General features: G+C 44.9%; 1 protein-coding gene across 9 annotated transcripts in view; it reads left to right on the top strand.

Moving 5' to 3' along the window:
- The window catches only part of cep350 (centrosomal protein 350), a 206,232-nt gene that overhangs the window by 99,325 nt on the left and 90,365 nt on the right, over window positions 1–16,542 (top strand). For all 9 annotated transcript variants that reach the window (XM_078217956.1, XM_078217960.1, XM_078217962.1 and 6 more), the window contains exon 12: window positions 13,492–14,549. In XM_078217956.1, coding sequence (XP_078074082.1) covers window positions 13,492–14,549 — 1,058 coding nt within the window. The remainder of the gene's footprint in view (window positions 1–13,491; window positions 14,550–16,542) is intronic.

Here is a 16,542-nt window from a genome sequence, read left to right as displayed (position 1 = left end):
TCACATAACTACTTAGTTTATTTCTAACCAAATTAAATTCATGGTCTTTTCCTGTTGGTCGAACATCTTGAGTTTACCATAACTCTATAATTTCACAGAAAAATGCTATCTGGTTTTTAACCCTACTTCCTCTTACAGTAGCTCCCTGTTTATTGCGTGAGCCCAGTAGCTTAGCCTTTCCCAGCAACCTACTCTGACTGTTGATCAGCCTGTGTGTAAATAAACATCATCTCTCTGGAATTTTCTCTGCTCTTGTGTCCTTTTGTCCTGCTGTCCTGGGGTATCTGAGTATTTTCGGTTTACTTAAGTGTGAACCCCTTCTGAGAGGGCTGTCTTTGAGGCTAAGGAACCCAAACTTGACTCATTCCTTGTAACTTTTAGTTTTGCCGTTGAATACTGCTTTAGGCTGTGGTGAACAAATCTCTACCTCAGGTGTGCATTGGTATTTATTTCCAGAACTCCTTCAAAGTGGCCCTCCCTGCTTCGTATGTCCTTTCTTTGTCCTGTATTTAATTACAGGTCATCTCCTTTTCACTTGGGATTATTCAACCTGCTTTTCTCTGCACCCACTACATCGATCCATTATACTGGTTTCAGTGGTACGTTATTAAAGCCTCAACAGAACCCCTCTGAAGTTCTCTTTGCTTTTATAATTGCTTCTCCAAATTGAAAATGACTTGTCTCTGTTGATGGTGCTTTCTGTTAATTCTGTTCCATTTACTGTATCACCTGGTTACTCATTCCTCCTCCTGCTGTGTGATGCTTCGTAATGCAGAGGAATTTTGTTTTGTACCTTTGTGCTGAAAGTTTTTTGGCGAAGTATTGTACGAGAATTATTTGGCAACAACTTACATTGATGTTTATATGGAGTTTGGTGAGCAGAGGGAAGCCTAAATGTCTTTCTAGAAATCTAATATTGTTTGTATTTAACATTTAATTGCAAGTACTGTTTAAATTCTACATCTCATCTAGGGGTCTAATCAAGGAGATAGATTCCATCTCCGAGAAGAAGCTGAAATAGTTAACTAAGGAAACTAGCTTGAACTGGTCTCTGCCGAACCTCATTTATTTGTTCAGAACATATAAATTCAGATATTTTCAGTGCAGCCAGCACTGGAGTGTGACTGCAATAGAGTATGGGAGTTTGGTGAGCTGAGGGAGTTCAGTGAAGAGGGAACGGGGGGAGGTACTGCTTTGCTTTTCTAACTTTTTCACCCTGTAAAAATTGGTTCTTTCTCTATTACGGGGGAAGAAGCGAGCTGTTTAGTCAGTGGTTAAGGTCCATATATTCCTAAGGTTTAAAAGAGTACAGAAACATGTGATAAATATTATAAAAGAAAATAAATAATTGAATAAACTAAGAAATTAAAGTACATAAGTATATGTATGGCAGGATAATGCATTTGTTTTCCTCAATACCAAGTCAAGAGAATCCTGAACTAGGACTCCCTTTGCGCTTCCGATTTCTGAATTCTCTTTCCATTTAGAAAATAGTTTACGCCTCTATTCTTCCTACCAAAGTGCATAACCTTACACTTTCCCACATTGTATTCCATCTACCACTTCTTTGCCCACTCTCCTAACCTGTCCAAGTCCTTCTGCAGCCTCCCCGTCTCTTTAAAATGCTACCTGTCCCTCCACCTATCTTTGTATCAACTTTGCCACAATGCCCTCAGTTCCTTCATCTCGATCATTGATGTATAAAGTGAAAAGTTGTGATCCCAACACTGACCCCTGCGGAACTCCACCAGTCACCAGCTGCCATCCTGTAAAGGGCCTTTTTAAAAGTTTTGAAAGTGTATTTATTAGTCACAAGTAAGGCTTGCATTAACACTGCAATGAAGTTACTGTGAAATTCCCCTAGTTGCCACACTCCAGTCCCTGTTTGGGTCAATGCACCTAATCAGTACGTCTTTCAGACTGAGAGAGGAAACCGGAGCATCTGGAGGAAATGCAGACACGGAGAACATGCAAACTCCGCACGGACAGTGACCCAAGCCGGGAATCGAACCCAGGTCCCTGGCACTGTGAGGCAGCAATGCTAGCCACCCCACTCTCTGCCTTCTGCCAGTCAACCAATCTTCTATTCGTGTTAGTCATTGCCTCTTACATCATGGGCTGTTAGCTTACTCAGCAGCCTCCTGTGCAGTACCTTGTCAAAGGCTTTCTGGAAATCCAAGTAGATAACATGCACCGACTCTCCCTTGTCTAACCTGCTCATTACTTCTTCAAAGAATTTTAACTGATTATTAAGGCATGACCCCTCCTTGACGAAACCATGCTGACTTCGCCCTATTTTATCATGCAGTTCCAAGGGCGAAGTCAGCATGATTTCATGATGGGAAATGATGAACCAAACGTGACAGGGAGGAACAGAAATACACATCTTAAGAGTAAGTCAACAGATGAGACTAGACGCGACAAAAAAAAAGGATAGAACTAAAGGCCCTGTATCTAAACGCACATAACATTCGAATGACAAGTGAGGAACTGATCGTGCAAATAGAAATAAATAAGTACGATATGATAGTCGTTACAGATGCATGATAGAGATTGGGAACTGAATATTTTTTAAAATCATTCGTGGGACATGGGTGTCTGTGGCTGGCCAGCATTTATTGCCCATCCCTAGTTGCCCTTGAGAAGGTGGTGGTGAGCTGCTGCCTTGAATCGCTGCAGTCCATGTTCTGTGGGTTGACCCACAATGCCGTTAGGGAGAGAATGCCAGGATTTTGACCCAGCAACTACGAGGGAATGATGATATATTTCCAAGTCAGGATGGTGAGTGGTTTGGAGGGGAAGTTGCAGGTAGTGCCCTGCTCAGGGAGACGAGAGATGAAATTGCTGGGCCTCTGACGGAAATCTTTGTCGCTTCTTTGGACACGGGTGAGGTCCCGGAGGATTGGAGGATAGCGAATGTGGTCCCGTGTTATCGGTGAGCTTGACGTCCGTGGTAGGGAAGTTGTTGGAGAGGATTCTTGGAGACAGGATGTATGTGCATTTAGAACGGAACAATCTCATTAGTGACAGACAGCATGGTTTTGTAAGAGGGAGGTCGTGCCGTACAAATTTGGTGGAGTTTTTTGAGGAAGTGACAAAAACGGTTGATGAAGGAAGGGCCGTGGATGTCGTCTATATGGATTTCAGTAAGGCATTTGACAAAGTCCCACATGGCAGGTTGGTTAAGAAGGTTAAGGCACATGGGATACAAGGAGAAGTGGCTAGATGGGTGGAGAACTGGCTTGGCCATAGGAGACAGAGGGTAGTGGTCGAAGGGTCTTTTTCCAGCTGGAGGTCTGTGACCAGTGGTGTTCCGCAGGGCTCTGTACTGGGGCCTCTGCTATTTGTGATATATATAAATGATTTGGAAGAAGGTGTAACTGGTGTAATCAGCAAGTTTGCGGATGACACGAAGATGGCTGGACTTGCGGATAGCGAAGAGCATTGTCGGGCAATACAGCAGGATATAGATAGGCTGGAAAATTGGGCGGAGAAGTGGCAGATGGCGTTTAATCCGGATAAATGCGAAGTGATGCATTTTGGAAGAAATAATGTAGGGAGGAGTTATACAATAAATGGCAGAGTCATCAGGAGTATAGAAACACAGAGGGACCTAGGTGTGCAAGTCCACAAATCCTTGAAGGTGGCAACACAGGTGGAGAAGGTGGTGAAGAAGGCATATGGTATGCTTGCCTTTATAGGACGGGGTATAGAGTATAAAAGCTGGAGTCTGATGATGCAGCTGTATAGCACGCTGGTTAGGCCACATTTGGAGTACTGTGTCCAGTTCTGGTCGCCGCACGACCAGAAGGACGTGGAGGCGTTAGAGAGAGTGCAGAGAAGGTTTACCAGGATGTTGCCTGGTATGGAGGGTCTTAGCTATGAGGAGAGATTGGGTAAACTGGGGTTGTTCTCCCTGGAAAGACGGAGAATGAGGGGAGATCTAATAGAGGTGTACAAGATTATGAAGGGGATAGATAGGGTGAACGGTGGGAAGCTTTTTCCCAGATCAGAAGTGACGTTCACGAGGGGTCACGGGCTCAAGGTGAGAGGGGCGAAGTATAACTCAGATATTAGAGGGATGTTTTTTACACAGAGGGTGGTGGGGGCCTGGAATGCGCTGCCAAGTAGGATGGTGGAGGCAGGCACGCTGACATCGTTTAAGACTTACCTGGATAGTCACATGAGCAGCCTGGGAATGGAGGGATACAAACGATTGGTCTAGATGGACCAAGGAGCGGCACAGGCTTGGAGGGCCGTAGGGCCTGTTTCCTGTGCTGTACTGTTCTTTGTTCTTTGGTGGTGTTCCCATTTATCTGCTGCCCTTCTAGATGGAAGTGGTCGTGTGTTTGGAAGGTGTTGTCTAAGGATCTTTGGTGAATTGCTGCAATGAATCTTGTAAATAGTATACACGGCTGCAACTAGCGTCGGTGGTGGAGAGATTGAATGTTTGTGGATGTGGTGCCAATCAAGCCGGCTGCTTTGTCCTGGATAATGTCAAGCTTCTTGAGTGTTGTTAGAGCTGCACCGTCCAGGCAAGTGGGGAGTATTCCATCATACTCTTGACTTGTGCCTTGTAGATGGTGGATAGGCTTTGGGGAGTCAGGAGGTGAGTTAATTGCCATAGTATTCCTAGTATTTGATCTGCTCTTGTCACCACTGTTTGTGTGGTGAATCCAGTTGAGTTTCTGATCGATGGTAACCCAAGGATGTTGACAGTGGGGGATTCAATGATGGTAACACTATTGAATGTCATGGAGCGTTGGTTAAAGCGTCTCTTATTGGTTATGGTCATTGCCTGGCATTTGTGTGGTGCGAATGTTACTTACCCCATGTCAGCCCAAGCCTGGATAGTGTCCAGATTTTCTTGCATTTGAACATGTACTGCTTCAGCATCTGAGGAGTTGTGAATGGTGCTGAACATTGTGCAATCATCAGCGAACATCCCCACTTCTGACCTTGTGACGGAGGGGAAGTCATTGATGAAGCAGCTGAAGATTGTTGGGCCTAGGACACTACCCTGAGGGACTCCTGCCGAGATGTCCTAGAGCTGAGATGACTGACCCTCCACAACCACAACCATCTTCCTATGTACCAGGTATGATTCCAACCAGCGGAGAGTTTGTTCCCTGATACCCATTGATTCCAGTTTCACTAAGGCTCCTTGATGCCACACTCGGTCGAATGCGGCCTTGATGTCAAGGGCTGTCACTCTCACTTGACCTGTGGAATTCAGCTCTTTTGTCCATGTTTGATCCAAGGCTGTAATGAGGTCAGGAGCTGGGTGCCCCTGGCAAAACCCAAACTGGGCGTCATTGAGCAGGCTATTGCTGAGCAGGTGCAGTTTGATAACGCTGTTGATGACACTTTCCATCACTTAACTGATGATCGAGAGTAGACTAATTGGGCAGTAATTGGCCGGGTTGGAATTGTCCTGCTTTTTACGTACAGGACATATCTGGGCAATTTTCCACATTGTTGGGTAGATGCCAGTGTTGTAACTACTGGAAGAGCTGGGGTAGGGGAGCGGCAAGCTCTGGAGCACAAATCTTCAGTACTATTGCCGGAATGTTATCAGGGCCCATTGCCTTTGCAGTATCCAGTGCCTCCAACCGTTTCTTGATATCATGTGGAATGAATCGAATTGGCTGGAGACTGGCATCTGAGATGCTGGGGATCACTGGAGGAGGTCGAGATGGATCATCCACTCGGCACTTCTGGCTGAAGATTGCTGCGAATACTTCAGCCTTATCTTTTGTACTGATGCACTGGGCTCCTCCATCATTGAGGATGAGGATATTTGTGGAGCCTTTCCTCCAGTGAGTTGTTTAATTGTCCACCACCATTCTCAACTAGATGTGGCAGGACTGCAGAGCTTAGATCTGATCCGCTGGTTGTGGGATCGCTTAGCTCTGTCTATCACTTTCTGTTTTTGCCATTTGGCATGCAAGTAGCCTTGTTTGGTAGCTTCACCAGGTTGACATCTCATTTTTAGGTATGCCTGGTGCTGCTCCTGGCATGCCCTCCTGCACTCTCCATTGAACCAGGATTGATCCCCTGGCTTGGTGGTAATGGTAGAGTGGGGGATATGCCCAGCCATGAGGTTACAGATTGTGGTTGAGTACAATTCTGCTGCTGCTGATGGCCCACAGTGCCTCATGAATGCCCAGTTTTGAGTTGCTAGATCTGTTTGAAGTCTGTCCCATTTAGCAAGGTGATAGTGCCACACAACGCGATGGAGGTTATTCTCAATGTGAAGGCGGGACTTCGTCTCCACAAGGACTGTGCGGTGGTCACTCTTACCGATACTGTCATGGACAGATGCATCTGCGCTGGCAGATTGGTAAGGATGAGGTCAAGTATGTTATTTCCTCTTGTTGGTTCCTTCACCACCTGCTGCAGACCCAGTCTAGCAGTTATATCCTTTAGGACCCGACCAGTTCAATCAGTAGCGCTGCTACCCAGCCACTCTTGGTGGTGGATATTGAAATCCCCTATCCAGAGTACATTTTGCACCCTTGCCACCCTCAGTGTTATTGTTTATTGTGAGGGAAATTGATTACAAAAGTAGAGAGGTTATGCTTCAGTTGTACAGGGTACTGGTGAGACTACATCTGAAACATAGTGTACAATATTGTTTGTCCTTATTTGAGAAAAGGTGTAAATGTGTTAGAAGCAATTTGGAGAAGATTTACTAGACTTAATACCTGGAATGGATGAGTTGTTTTATGAGGAAATAGTTGGAGAGGTTTGGTTTGTATCAACTGGAGTTTACATAGAAACTAGAAGCAGTAGACCATTCAGTCCTTCAAGCCTGCTCTGCCATTCATTATGATCATGGCTAATCATCAGATTCAATATCCTGATCACCAGTTCCCCCATATCCTTTGATCCCTTTAGCCCCAAGAGCTATATCTAATTTCTTCTTGAAATCAAGCAACGTTTTGACCTCAACTACTTTCTGTGGTAGTGAATTCCATACATCCTGGGTGAAGAAATTTCTCCTCACCTCAGTTCTAAAAGGTTTACCCCTGTCCTCAAACTATGGCTCTTCCACCATTGGGAACATTCTTTCTGAATCTACCCTGTCTAGCCCTGTTAGAATTTTATAAGTTTCTATGAGATCCCCTCTCACTCTTCTAAACTCCAGTGAATGTAATCCTAATCGACTTCGCCTCTCCTCATACGACAGTCCCGCCAACCCAGGAATCAGCCTTTGATGTACCCCCTCTGTAGCAAGGACATCCCTCCTCAAATAAGGACACCAAAACTTCACACAATACTCCAGGTGTAGTCTCATCAATGTCCTATACAATTGCAGTAAAACATCTCTATTCCTATACTCAAATCCTTTCTCTATGAAGGCCAACATACCATTTGCCGCCTTTACTGCTGGCTGTACCTGCGAGCTTATTTTTAGTGACTGATGCACGAGGATACCAAGGTCTCGCTGAGTATCCACCTCCCTCAATTTACACCCATTTGAGTAATAATTTGTCTTATTATTGCTACCATAGATAACCTCACATTTATCCACATTATACTGCATCTGCCATGCATATGCTCACATACCTGGCCGATCCAAATTACATTGAAGCATTTCTGCATCCCCCTCATAGCTCACCTCCCAACCCACTTTGTATCATCTGCATATTTAGAGATGATACATTTACTTCCCTCGTCCAAATCATTAATATATAATGTGAACAGTTGGGGTCCTAGCACAGATTCCTGTGGTGCCCCACTAGTCACTGACTGCCAATCAGAAAATGACCCATTTATGCCAATTCTTTGCTCCTTATCTGCTACAGCTTTCTATCCATCTCAAAACATTACCTGCAATCCCATGCACTTTACATTGTAGTCTGTTATGTGAGACCTTATTGAAGGCCTTCTGAAAGTTTAAATAAACCACATCCACAAGGTTCTCCTTGGTCAACTCTACAAGTTACATCCTCAAAGAGTTCCAATAGATTCTTCAAGTATTATTTCCCTTTTATAAGTTTAGAGGAATAAGAGGTGACTTGATTGAAACCCTTGAGATCCTGAGGGGTACTGGCAGGGTGGATGTGGAGAGAATGTTTCTTCTTGAATCTAGAACTAGGGGTCTTGGTTTAAAAATAAGGGGTTGCTTAGTTAAGACAGATATGAGAAGTGTTTTTCTGAGGGTTGAGTCTCTGGAACTCTCTTCCTGAAAAGGCAATAGAAGCAGAATCTTTGAATATTTTTAAGGCAGAGCGAGATAGATTCTTGATGAACAAGGGAGTGAAAGGTTATCAAGAGAAGGCAGAAATGTGGAGTTGAGGTTACAATCACATCAGCCATAATCTTATTGAATGGCGGAGTAGGCTTGAGGGGCTCCTAATTCTTATGTTCGATATTTCACAAGGCACATCAGAAGAGTGTTATCGGGGAAAACTTAATGCTGAACCTCCTGTGATTTTAGATATGAGGTGGTAATAAGCTTTATCAAACAGGTAGGCTTTAAGAAGGATCTGACAAATGAGAGAAATAGAGAGTCAGAGGGGAATTCCAGATAAAAGGTAGTATTGTATAATTTAGCTACATGCTTGAAAGTATTTTGATCTAGGCGAGTTTCGGAGAATGCAGTTAGAGATGACGGGGCATGTCTGAGTCTGCAAGCCAATAGAATGCGGAAGGTATTGAATATCTTGTCATCTATGGAGGTGACATTGCAGGCATTTAACTTGTACTTATTCAAGTTAATGTGGCAACAAAATCAATCCCTTACAAAAGGAGTTATAAATGCTGACTGGAATGTGGGTGAAGAGCTGAGGGAATGTGGAAGGCAAGTAAAAATGCAAGAGGAAACTGAGAGAAATAAACCCCTGACAAATTATCTATCAATGAGAAGGGCAGCAAGCTTGCAAATGTTTTGTGCTTATACTTTCTGCTTGCTCTAATTTTCCTAACACACTCCTTAAGATTTTGGTATGCTGTTCAACTCTTGTGGAGCATCACAGCTAAATCGTTCCCTGTCCCCACTCCATTTATTTCCATTCTGCGGCAGTTGTTGCCACCACATTCCTATACTGCAGTGAGACCTGAAATGTGTGTCAGTGACAGAAGTGCTCAAGAAATTCCCTCAGCATTGTCTCCGCCGCATTCTCCGGATTCAGTGGGAGGGGGACTATCGAACAAACTACTGTTCTTCTCAAAACCCACTATGCAAGCATTCAGTTAACCTTCCTGCTAAATCATCTTCAATGGACTGGATGGACACTGTGTCCCGACAGCTGAAAACAGCACCCCCACAAGGCCCTGTTTTCTCAACTCTCAAATGGCTAGTGTCCCATGGAGGATAAAGAAAATGCAACAAAGACACTTTAAAGCCCATCTTCAAGCACAGAAGCATAGACATTAATGCCTGGGATGAGCTTGCTACCATTTGGTCAAAATGGCGACAACTTGTCCCCACAACGGGGGTGATTTTACCAGCTTGTCCCGCCCATTGATGGGAGTGCAGCGCTGGCGCCCTGGCAGTGACGGCACCCTGGGCTGAAGGGGATGCAGCCAGGCCGAGGCGGGCCAATCTGGGAAGGAGGGGCCCTGTTGTAATTCTGCATCGCGATTGGCGATTGGCGGGTGGGGGGGGGGGGCTCGCTCTGGGCACTGGAGGAGAAGGGGCATTGGGTCGAGACCAGGTACAGCAGCAGAGAGCTGACAGATCTTTCTCAGACCTGTCAACCCTCTGCTGTTGCAATTGCACCTGGGGGTACAGAGGTCTGCACATGCGCAATAGTTCCCTCTGCTGCCATAGCAGGCTGCCTGGCAATTTAAGCCCTGCCTACTCCATCTAGAAACAGTCTAGCCCATTTTTTGCTTGTCTCAGTCCATGAGATTTGGAGTAGAGACGTGCCCAAAAAACGGATCTGAAACCCTCCCATGTTTATGCTCGCTGGACATTTAGAATTTTTGTCATAAAATTCTGCCCAATGTCTTAAAAATATGGCAGAGTGGCCGCAGAGAAGGAAAGGAATTAAAATATTAAATCCTTCACTCCTGACCCTGCTATCTTGTGGGACAACCTGTCGTAAAGATCTGTGGGTCAAGAATTGGCTTATTCAGTCACATGAAGATCCATGGCAGAAACTTGTGACCCTGATTGTCGACATCATCCTTGAATCGAGGGATAAGGCAGCAGGGGTCGCTAGATAAGGATCAGAGGCAGGAATCCTGGCTTGTTCGCTTTTCACTCAATATCTAGGGCTGCTGAGGTCCCCCCAATTGCTGTTCTGCCTGAAATGAGCAAACCTGGGGCTTCACTCGCTAAGCTGTTGCTTGCCAGACTTTATATGTTAGTCACACCATTACACAACTTCTCCAGCATGGCTTCAAAGATACTGCCAATGTTTGACAATACATTGAACCATAAAGGACCTTTTCTCTTTCAATAAATGGCTCTGCAGCTGTATTTACTGGCAAGAGTTCAAAGTCAGTTACTTGGCTTTACTTCAATTTCGTGTTTACTGTATATAAAATAGTGATAGAGGGAAAAGGACAATTTGAGATAGTTTCTCGTTAAAATGCTTCAGATGTTTTGGTATCTAATTTTCTGTCTACATGTTGTAGAAAACTCAGGCTGAGGTGAAAACTAAAATCTGAATTCAATGTAGTCACTGTGTATAACCACCACTGTCATAAGGCAGAATGCTATAATTATACCTAGAATATGAATAAATGCCCAAAATAGAAGTCTGTTGATCTGGCTACGTGGATTTTTGCTTAGTAATGCTACCAATTTGCTGATATGAACCAGCATACTAACTTCCTACTTCAGGCATTAAGCATTGAGACCAGAATACAGCATGACATCTGACAGTGGAGAGGAGAATTTTGATTCTAGTACTCTGCGTATGTTCCTGTATATTTGTCGGCTCTTATACCCCTGTCATGGCTGTCGTCATCATACTTGGGCCGACAAACCTGTGGCTGCCTGTTCTTGGTAACCTCATTAATAGCTCCCCTCCTTCTCCTCGACCTGTGCCTCAGGTCATTTGCTACTGAATCCTTTATCCATGCCTTTGCACTCTCGACTTGACTACTGTAATGCTCTCCTGGTCACTGTCCCATCCTGCACCCTTCGTACGCTTGAACTCCTCCAAAACTCTGCTGCCTGAATGTACTTGTACCACAAACCTTTTGCCCATTACCTCTCCTTATTCTCTTATATTGGCTTTAAGGTGCTCATCCTTGTTTTCAAATTGCTCTGTGGCCTCACCCGTCCTCACATCTATAACCTTCTCCAGCTTTACAATCTGCCAAGATCTCGGTGTTCCTCCATTTCTGGCCTCCTGCACATTCTCGATTTTAATTGCTCCATTATTTATGATTGTATCTTGCAGCTGTCAAGATCCTAAGCTCTAGAATTTCCTTTCTAAACCTCTGTCTCTTCAAACTTATCTCTTTTTCCAAACTTTTGGTAGCCTGTCCTGATATGTTTTTGTGTACCTCAGTGTCCTATGAAGCACCTTTGGATTCTTTACTGCACTAAAAGCGTTAAAAAAATATAGGTTTATATTGTTCTTTTCTCGCTTCATTCTAACTTGGTTTATCAGGCAGAAGTTTTGGTGATTTACTGGCTGTATCTAACCCACGGACTAAGTTGGGGGATGCTTTGTTAACTCTTCCCAAATCCACGTATTCTAAAATTCTCACAAACGGATGACCTTTTTCCAAACAGCATGTACAGTTCATTTTGCTGTGTTGTGTGTTCCCAGAAAACGTTACTGAACGTTTAGTGAGTTGCTGTATATTGCCATTGACGTACATTGTGTAACTTGTAGCCAGCATAGCAGCCTTCACAATCGTATACATAGTTTCATGGCATCTTTACCAAGCAGTCGTACGACCCCCAATCACTGCACCAACCTTGAGATGTGACAAATGGCTGCTCTCGGATAAATGTAGTAAGGCATGTTTCAGCTTCAGTATCTCCAGCTCATGTGATTCTGGTTTTATACATGCACCTCTTGTGTTGAAAGCAGAAGTGAAGATTGTGTCACACTTGAGATCTATTGCAGCAGTCTACAACAGGTTGCTAGATAAATAAAAGTGCTTCCTGGATGACTTGTGCTAGCTTTAAAGCCTTGTAAAGGGTTAGGATGGCATTGAGAGAGAATTCCTGATGTTCACTTTTTTTTTATTTTCCTTGCATTAAATAAGCAAAACCTGAATGAGTAACCATTGTTTTGAAAGATCAAGGATTAGTTGCAGGCGATTGGGTGGCTTAACATTTTTAGATAATTTTCTGCACTGGTATGAAGTGGCTTTTGTGACTGGAGGTTTGCATATTTTCGGAAGTTTATTCAGCAGTCTTTGGGGGAACATTTAGCATTCATTGACCCTTACTCCCTTAAATCTTTGCCCCCAGGGTTATCTTAAATAAATTTGCTGCAAGGTTCCAGGGGTTATAGAGAGGGGTGCTGAGAAAATCATAGGCTTAGGTTTACTGATCACTTTTGGTTTCACACCCACAGTGACCTATTTGAAATGAATGAGTCACTGCTGCTGTGAAGCATGGAGCTGATAAACTGCAGAGTCTGAATCTGAACTGACAGCAGAAGAACCAGAAATGAAAACAAAGTGCTGGAAAATGCAGTAGATCTGGCAGCACCAGTGGAGAGAAAAAAGAGTTGATGCTTTGAGTCCATGTGACTCCTCTTCAAAACTCAGTTTTTTGTTGTTCTAAAGAAGTTATATTGGGGTGTTAACTGTCTCTCTCCCCACAAGCCTGCCAGATCTTATGAGTGTTTCCAGCATTTCCTGTTTTTATTTCAAATCTCCAGTATCTGCAGTGTTTTGCTTTCGTTATACCAGAAGGACCTGATCTGTTTGTGCTTTTCTCAATGGTCGAGAAGTCTCTTTGCGATAGAAGAGAGTGAAACTGCACCTGCTGCCTCCTTAAAGCCTTTTTCATTTGTACATTTCTCGTTAACACCCTGTCACTTCCCCACTTCCTTCCTCCACTTAATCAGGTTTTCCAAAAAACATTGAGTACACTGAACCGAGTTTGTGTGAGCCTTGGTCAGTTTAGGACAGCTTTGGTGATGCTGTTCTTAAAAATAAAGAAAGACTTGCACTTATGTCCTCTACACAGCATGTAGAGGACATATCAGCAATTGTGCACAGATCCTACAAATAATAATGTCATAATTAGGCGATTGAGGGATAAATATTGGCTAAGATGCCAGGGAAAAATCCCTTGCCCTTTTTTGGAATTGTGTTGTGGGATGTTTTTCTGGTCCTCTTGAGATAAAATCGAAAGGATGGCACTTCCAACAATTTAGTGCTCTCTCAGTACTGTACTGATGCACTAATGTAGGTTATGTGGTCAGGTCTCGGGAGTGGGACTGGGGCCCACAACCTCCTGACAGAATGCTACCATTGCACCACAACTGACATGACTAGCTTCTGGGAATTAAAGTTGCTGTAATTTTTGACTTCTGAAACAGTGTGCTTCTTTTTCAGACATGACCGTTTGATGTCCTCCTGGATGCCAACTCATCGGCTCAATCCTGGAGTTCAGTCAGCCCACCCTCACAATTCAGGCAACCTCTTCTCACACCCAACAAACCTAGAATCTCGAGGGTTTCTGCCCAAGGATTTGGAAGTAGCAGCAAGTAGGAAGGAATCTTCGTCGAAAGGACAGGTGCCTTCTCTGCAATATCCATCCTCTGCCTTCTTGCCATATGACTGCTCAGGGGCAGCAAAAGCCACAACCCCCCACAAAAGCAGACTGGACCGTATCGAGGCATTGAAGGCAATGGCGGCTTCCCTCTCCAACCGGATTGAGAATGGCGCCAAAAAGCTTGCAGGCGCAGGCATCAACTATGGAATTGCGCAGAGCTCAGAGCATGATGTGCTGCAGACTACATGGGACGATGGACGCTGGGCAAAGCCCGCTAGTCCACCTGTCCGTGACAGTGGTGAGGAAGACGTGTCACCCAGAATTCGTCGAATCAGAGGAGCCAACGTGGGCCACACAACCTACGAGGATCAGCTGCCGGGAGTCAATAATCTGTACGAGTATAAAAAAGTTGGCGAATCACCCCGCTGCCAAACCTCGGCAGCTGTAGTGGCCATGGAGGCTAAAACTTCAGGGACTGACAGGTATCAGGAAGTGAGCTGGGAAAATACATACAAGAGGTCGCTTGAGGCCTTGGAGCAAGACCTGCAAAAGCTCAGCAAAGAGAGGAATCAGTTTGATTCCCCCCATTCTAGTGGAGGATCGATCAGCGAAGGGCCGCTACTGAGTGAAGGAAGTCTCTCTGAGGAGGATGGTCTACCTGGTTGTAGGGACCCCATCAAATTAACGGAAAAGTTAAAGGATAAGGAATTCTGTGCCGGAGAATCAAACCCCTCCTCCAGGCCAGTTGCACAATTCCAGAAAGAAGCAGAGCGATACCAGCCCCTGCAACTACACCCAGAAGCCTGCAAGAATAGAGCACCTTGGGAAGAGCTAGCCAAGGGAAGCCCTCATAGTGTGATTAACATCTTTGCGAAGAGTTACCAGTTCTATGGAAAAGGTAAGGGGTTATATGTTGGTGCCTGCTAATTTATTATGTACAACCCCCCCCCCCCCCTTTCGCCCCATCCCATCTCATCCCCACCGGTCCATTTTTCTCCTTTGATGTGCTCAGAGGCTGTGGGATGGGATGTTTAACTTCCACCATGACATTCAGGTACCTATTGTTCTTTTGCATGTCGCAGTATAAAACAGTAGCAGTTTTTTTTTTACACAGAAGGGTTTGTAGTGGAGCAAGATCCTGTTCCCAACTGCAGTTCACATGGGAAGATTTCAGCAGAAATAACTGAATAGTGGTTGGGAATGTGGTCCTTGAGTGTCTGTCACTGGGTGTCTGATGTCTAAAATGTTGATGTGGAGATGCCGGTGTTGGACTGGGGTAAGCACAGTAAGAAGTCTCACAACACCAGGTTAAAGTCCAACAGGTTTATTTGGTAGCACAAGCCACAAGCTTTCGGCGCACTGCCCCATCATCAAGTGAGTGCTCACCTGATGAAGGGGCGGCACTCCGAAAGCTTGTGACTTGTGCTATCAAATAAACCTGTTGGACTTTAACCTGGCGTTGTGAGACTTCTTACTGTCTACAATGTCAGGGGGAGACCTCTGATAGTTAAGGGTGCCCGAGGCCTTACTTGAGCAATGTTGGGGTATGACAAAGTGGGGCTTTGGGGTGGTGGGCACTGGCGGAAAGTGTTAAGATCCCAGAACAGAACCCCAGGGTATATAGTGAAGCCAGATCGGACCCCAGCAGTTTTCGATCTTGGCATAAGAAGGATACATCCTTCCAAGAACGATTTTACTGACAAAGTAGGGACTTTTAAAATAAAACAAACTTTATTTAATAATACAGTTTAAATATAACTTTACCAAATGAAGCAAATTGACTATTAACAGTTGAACAATATTTGAAAATTAAAAGGAAACAACTTAAATTTTCAACTCCAAATAAGCAACATTCCTCTGACAGACTTAAATGCTATACAGTTAGCAACCATAAATATACTTGCTATAATAAGTGTCGACAGTCTCGAAGCTTCCAGGAGGGGTAGAGTTCCAGAAACCTGCAAAATCCTTCTAGCTTCAATTGCAAACCAAACTGCTTTCTGCTACAGGCTTAGGACTGCATGTAAACCCCATGTCATCACATGACCCTGTCAGTCATTCTAATCAGAAATCCCAGAGGAATTTAAACAAAAGTCCATGAAATCTACCTAAAATAACCACTTGCAAGGCTAAAATGAGTAATTATCCTGCTCTCCCAGCATCCGAGTTGCATTCCATCCAGTCATACTGACTGCCTGTAACATAAAGCCGAATTTTAAACATTCCCCTTAACACACAAAAAATATGGGGGCTGGGAGACTAGAGTGGAGGCTGTTTCGCAGGCTTCCCATTGGTCGCCACAGCCTCCTCGTGTCTCAGGCAGCCGGATTCCTGGCTCCGTTAGCTCCGCGCCAGAAATCTGCTCCAGAAATCTGCGCGGAACTGCATAATTTATGTAAACTCCAGTTCAAATCTATTTTTAATATCATTAGCAGGTACAGGATTGAAATCTCTGGGTCCTCCCTCACCTAATCAAGGCCCCTCAGAGGGTTGGGGGTGCCCCTGGCACTGCCCAAGGGGGCAAAGTGGCAATGCCCAAGAGAACTTGGCAGTGCCAAGCGGGCAAGGTCTAATGGGGCGGAGCCTCGGGGGTGGGGGTTGGTTGGAGAGACCGGTGGGAGTGGGGGGCTCCTGCGATCACTCTGCAATCGGGCTGAGTGACAGAGGGAGGGAGGCCAACGATCGGCGGGGGGGAGTAAATGATGGGAAATCGCGGGGGGGTGGAGAGAGGTGATGTGGTGGTCAAGGTTGAGGCTGGCCCACATACAGGAGGCCAGCCATCGGGGCTGACAGATCAACGCATGCACTGTGGCCTGCTCAGTATTATGCTGCCGGCCTCTCCGGTGGGAATAGAATTTTCCATTGAATTTCAGTGTGATTCATGCTGAGAC

Source organism: Mustelus asterias, chromosome 8 (genome assembly GCF_964213995.1).
Source record: "Mustelus asterias chromosome 8, sMusAst1.hap1.1, whole genome shotgun sequence".
Classification (NCBI taxonomy): domain Eukaryota; kingdom Metazoa; phylum Chordata; class Chondrichthyes; order Carcharhiniformes; family Triakidae; genus Mustelus; species Mustelus asterias.
This window is presented reverse-complemented; position numbering and strand designations above follow the sequence as displayed.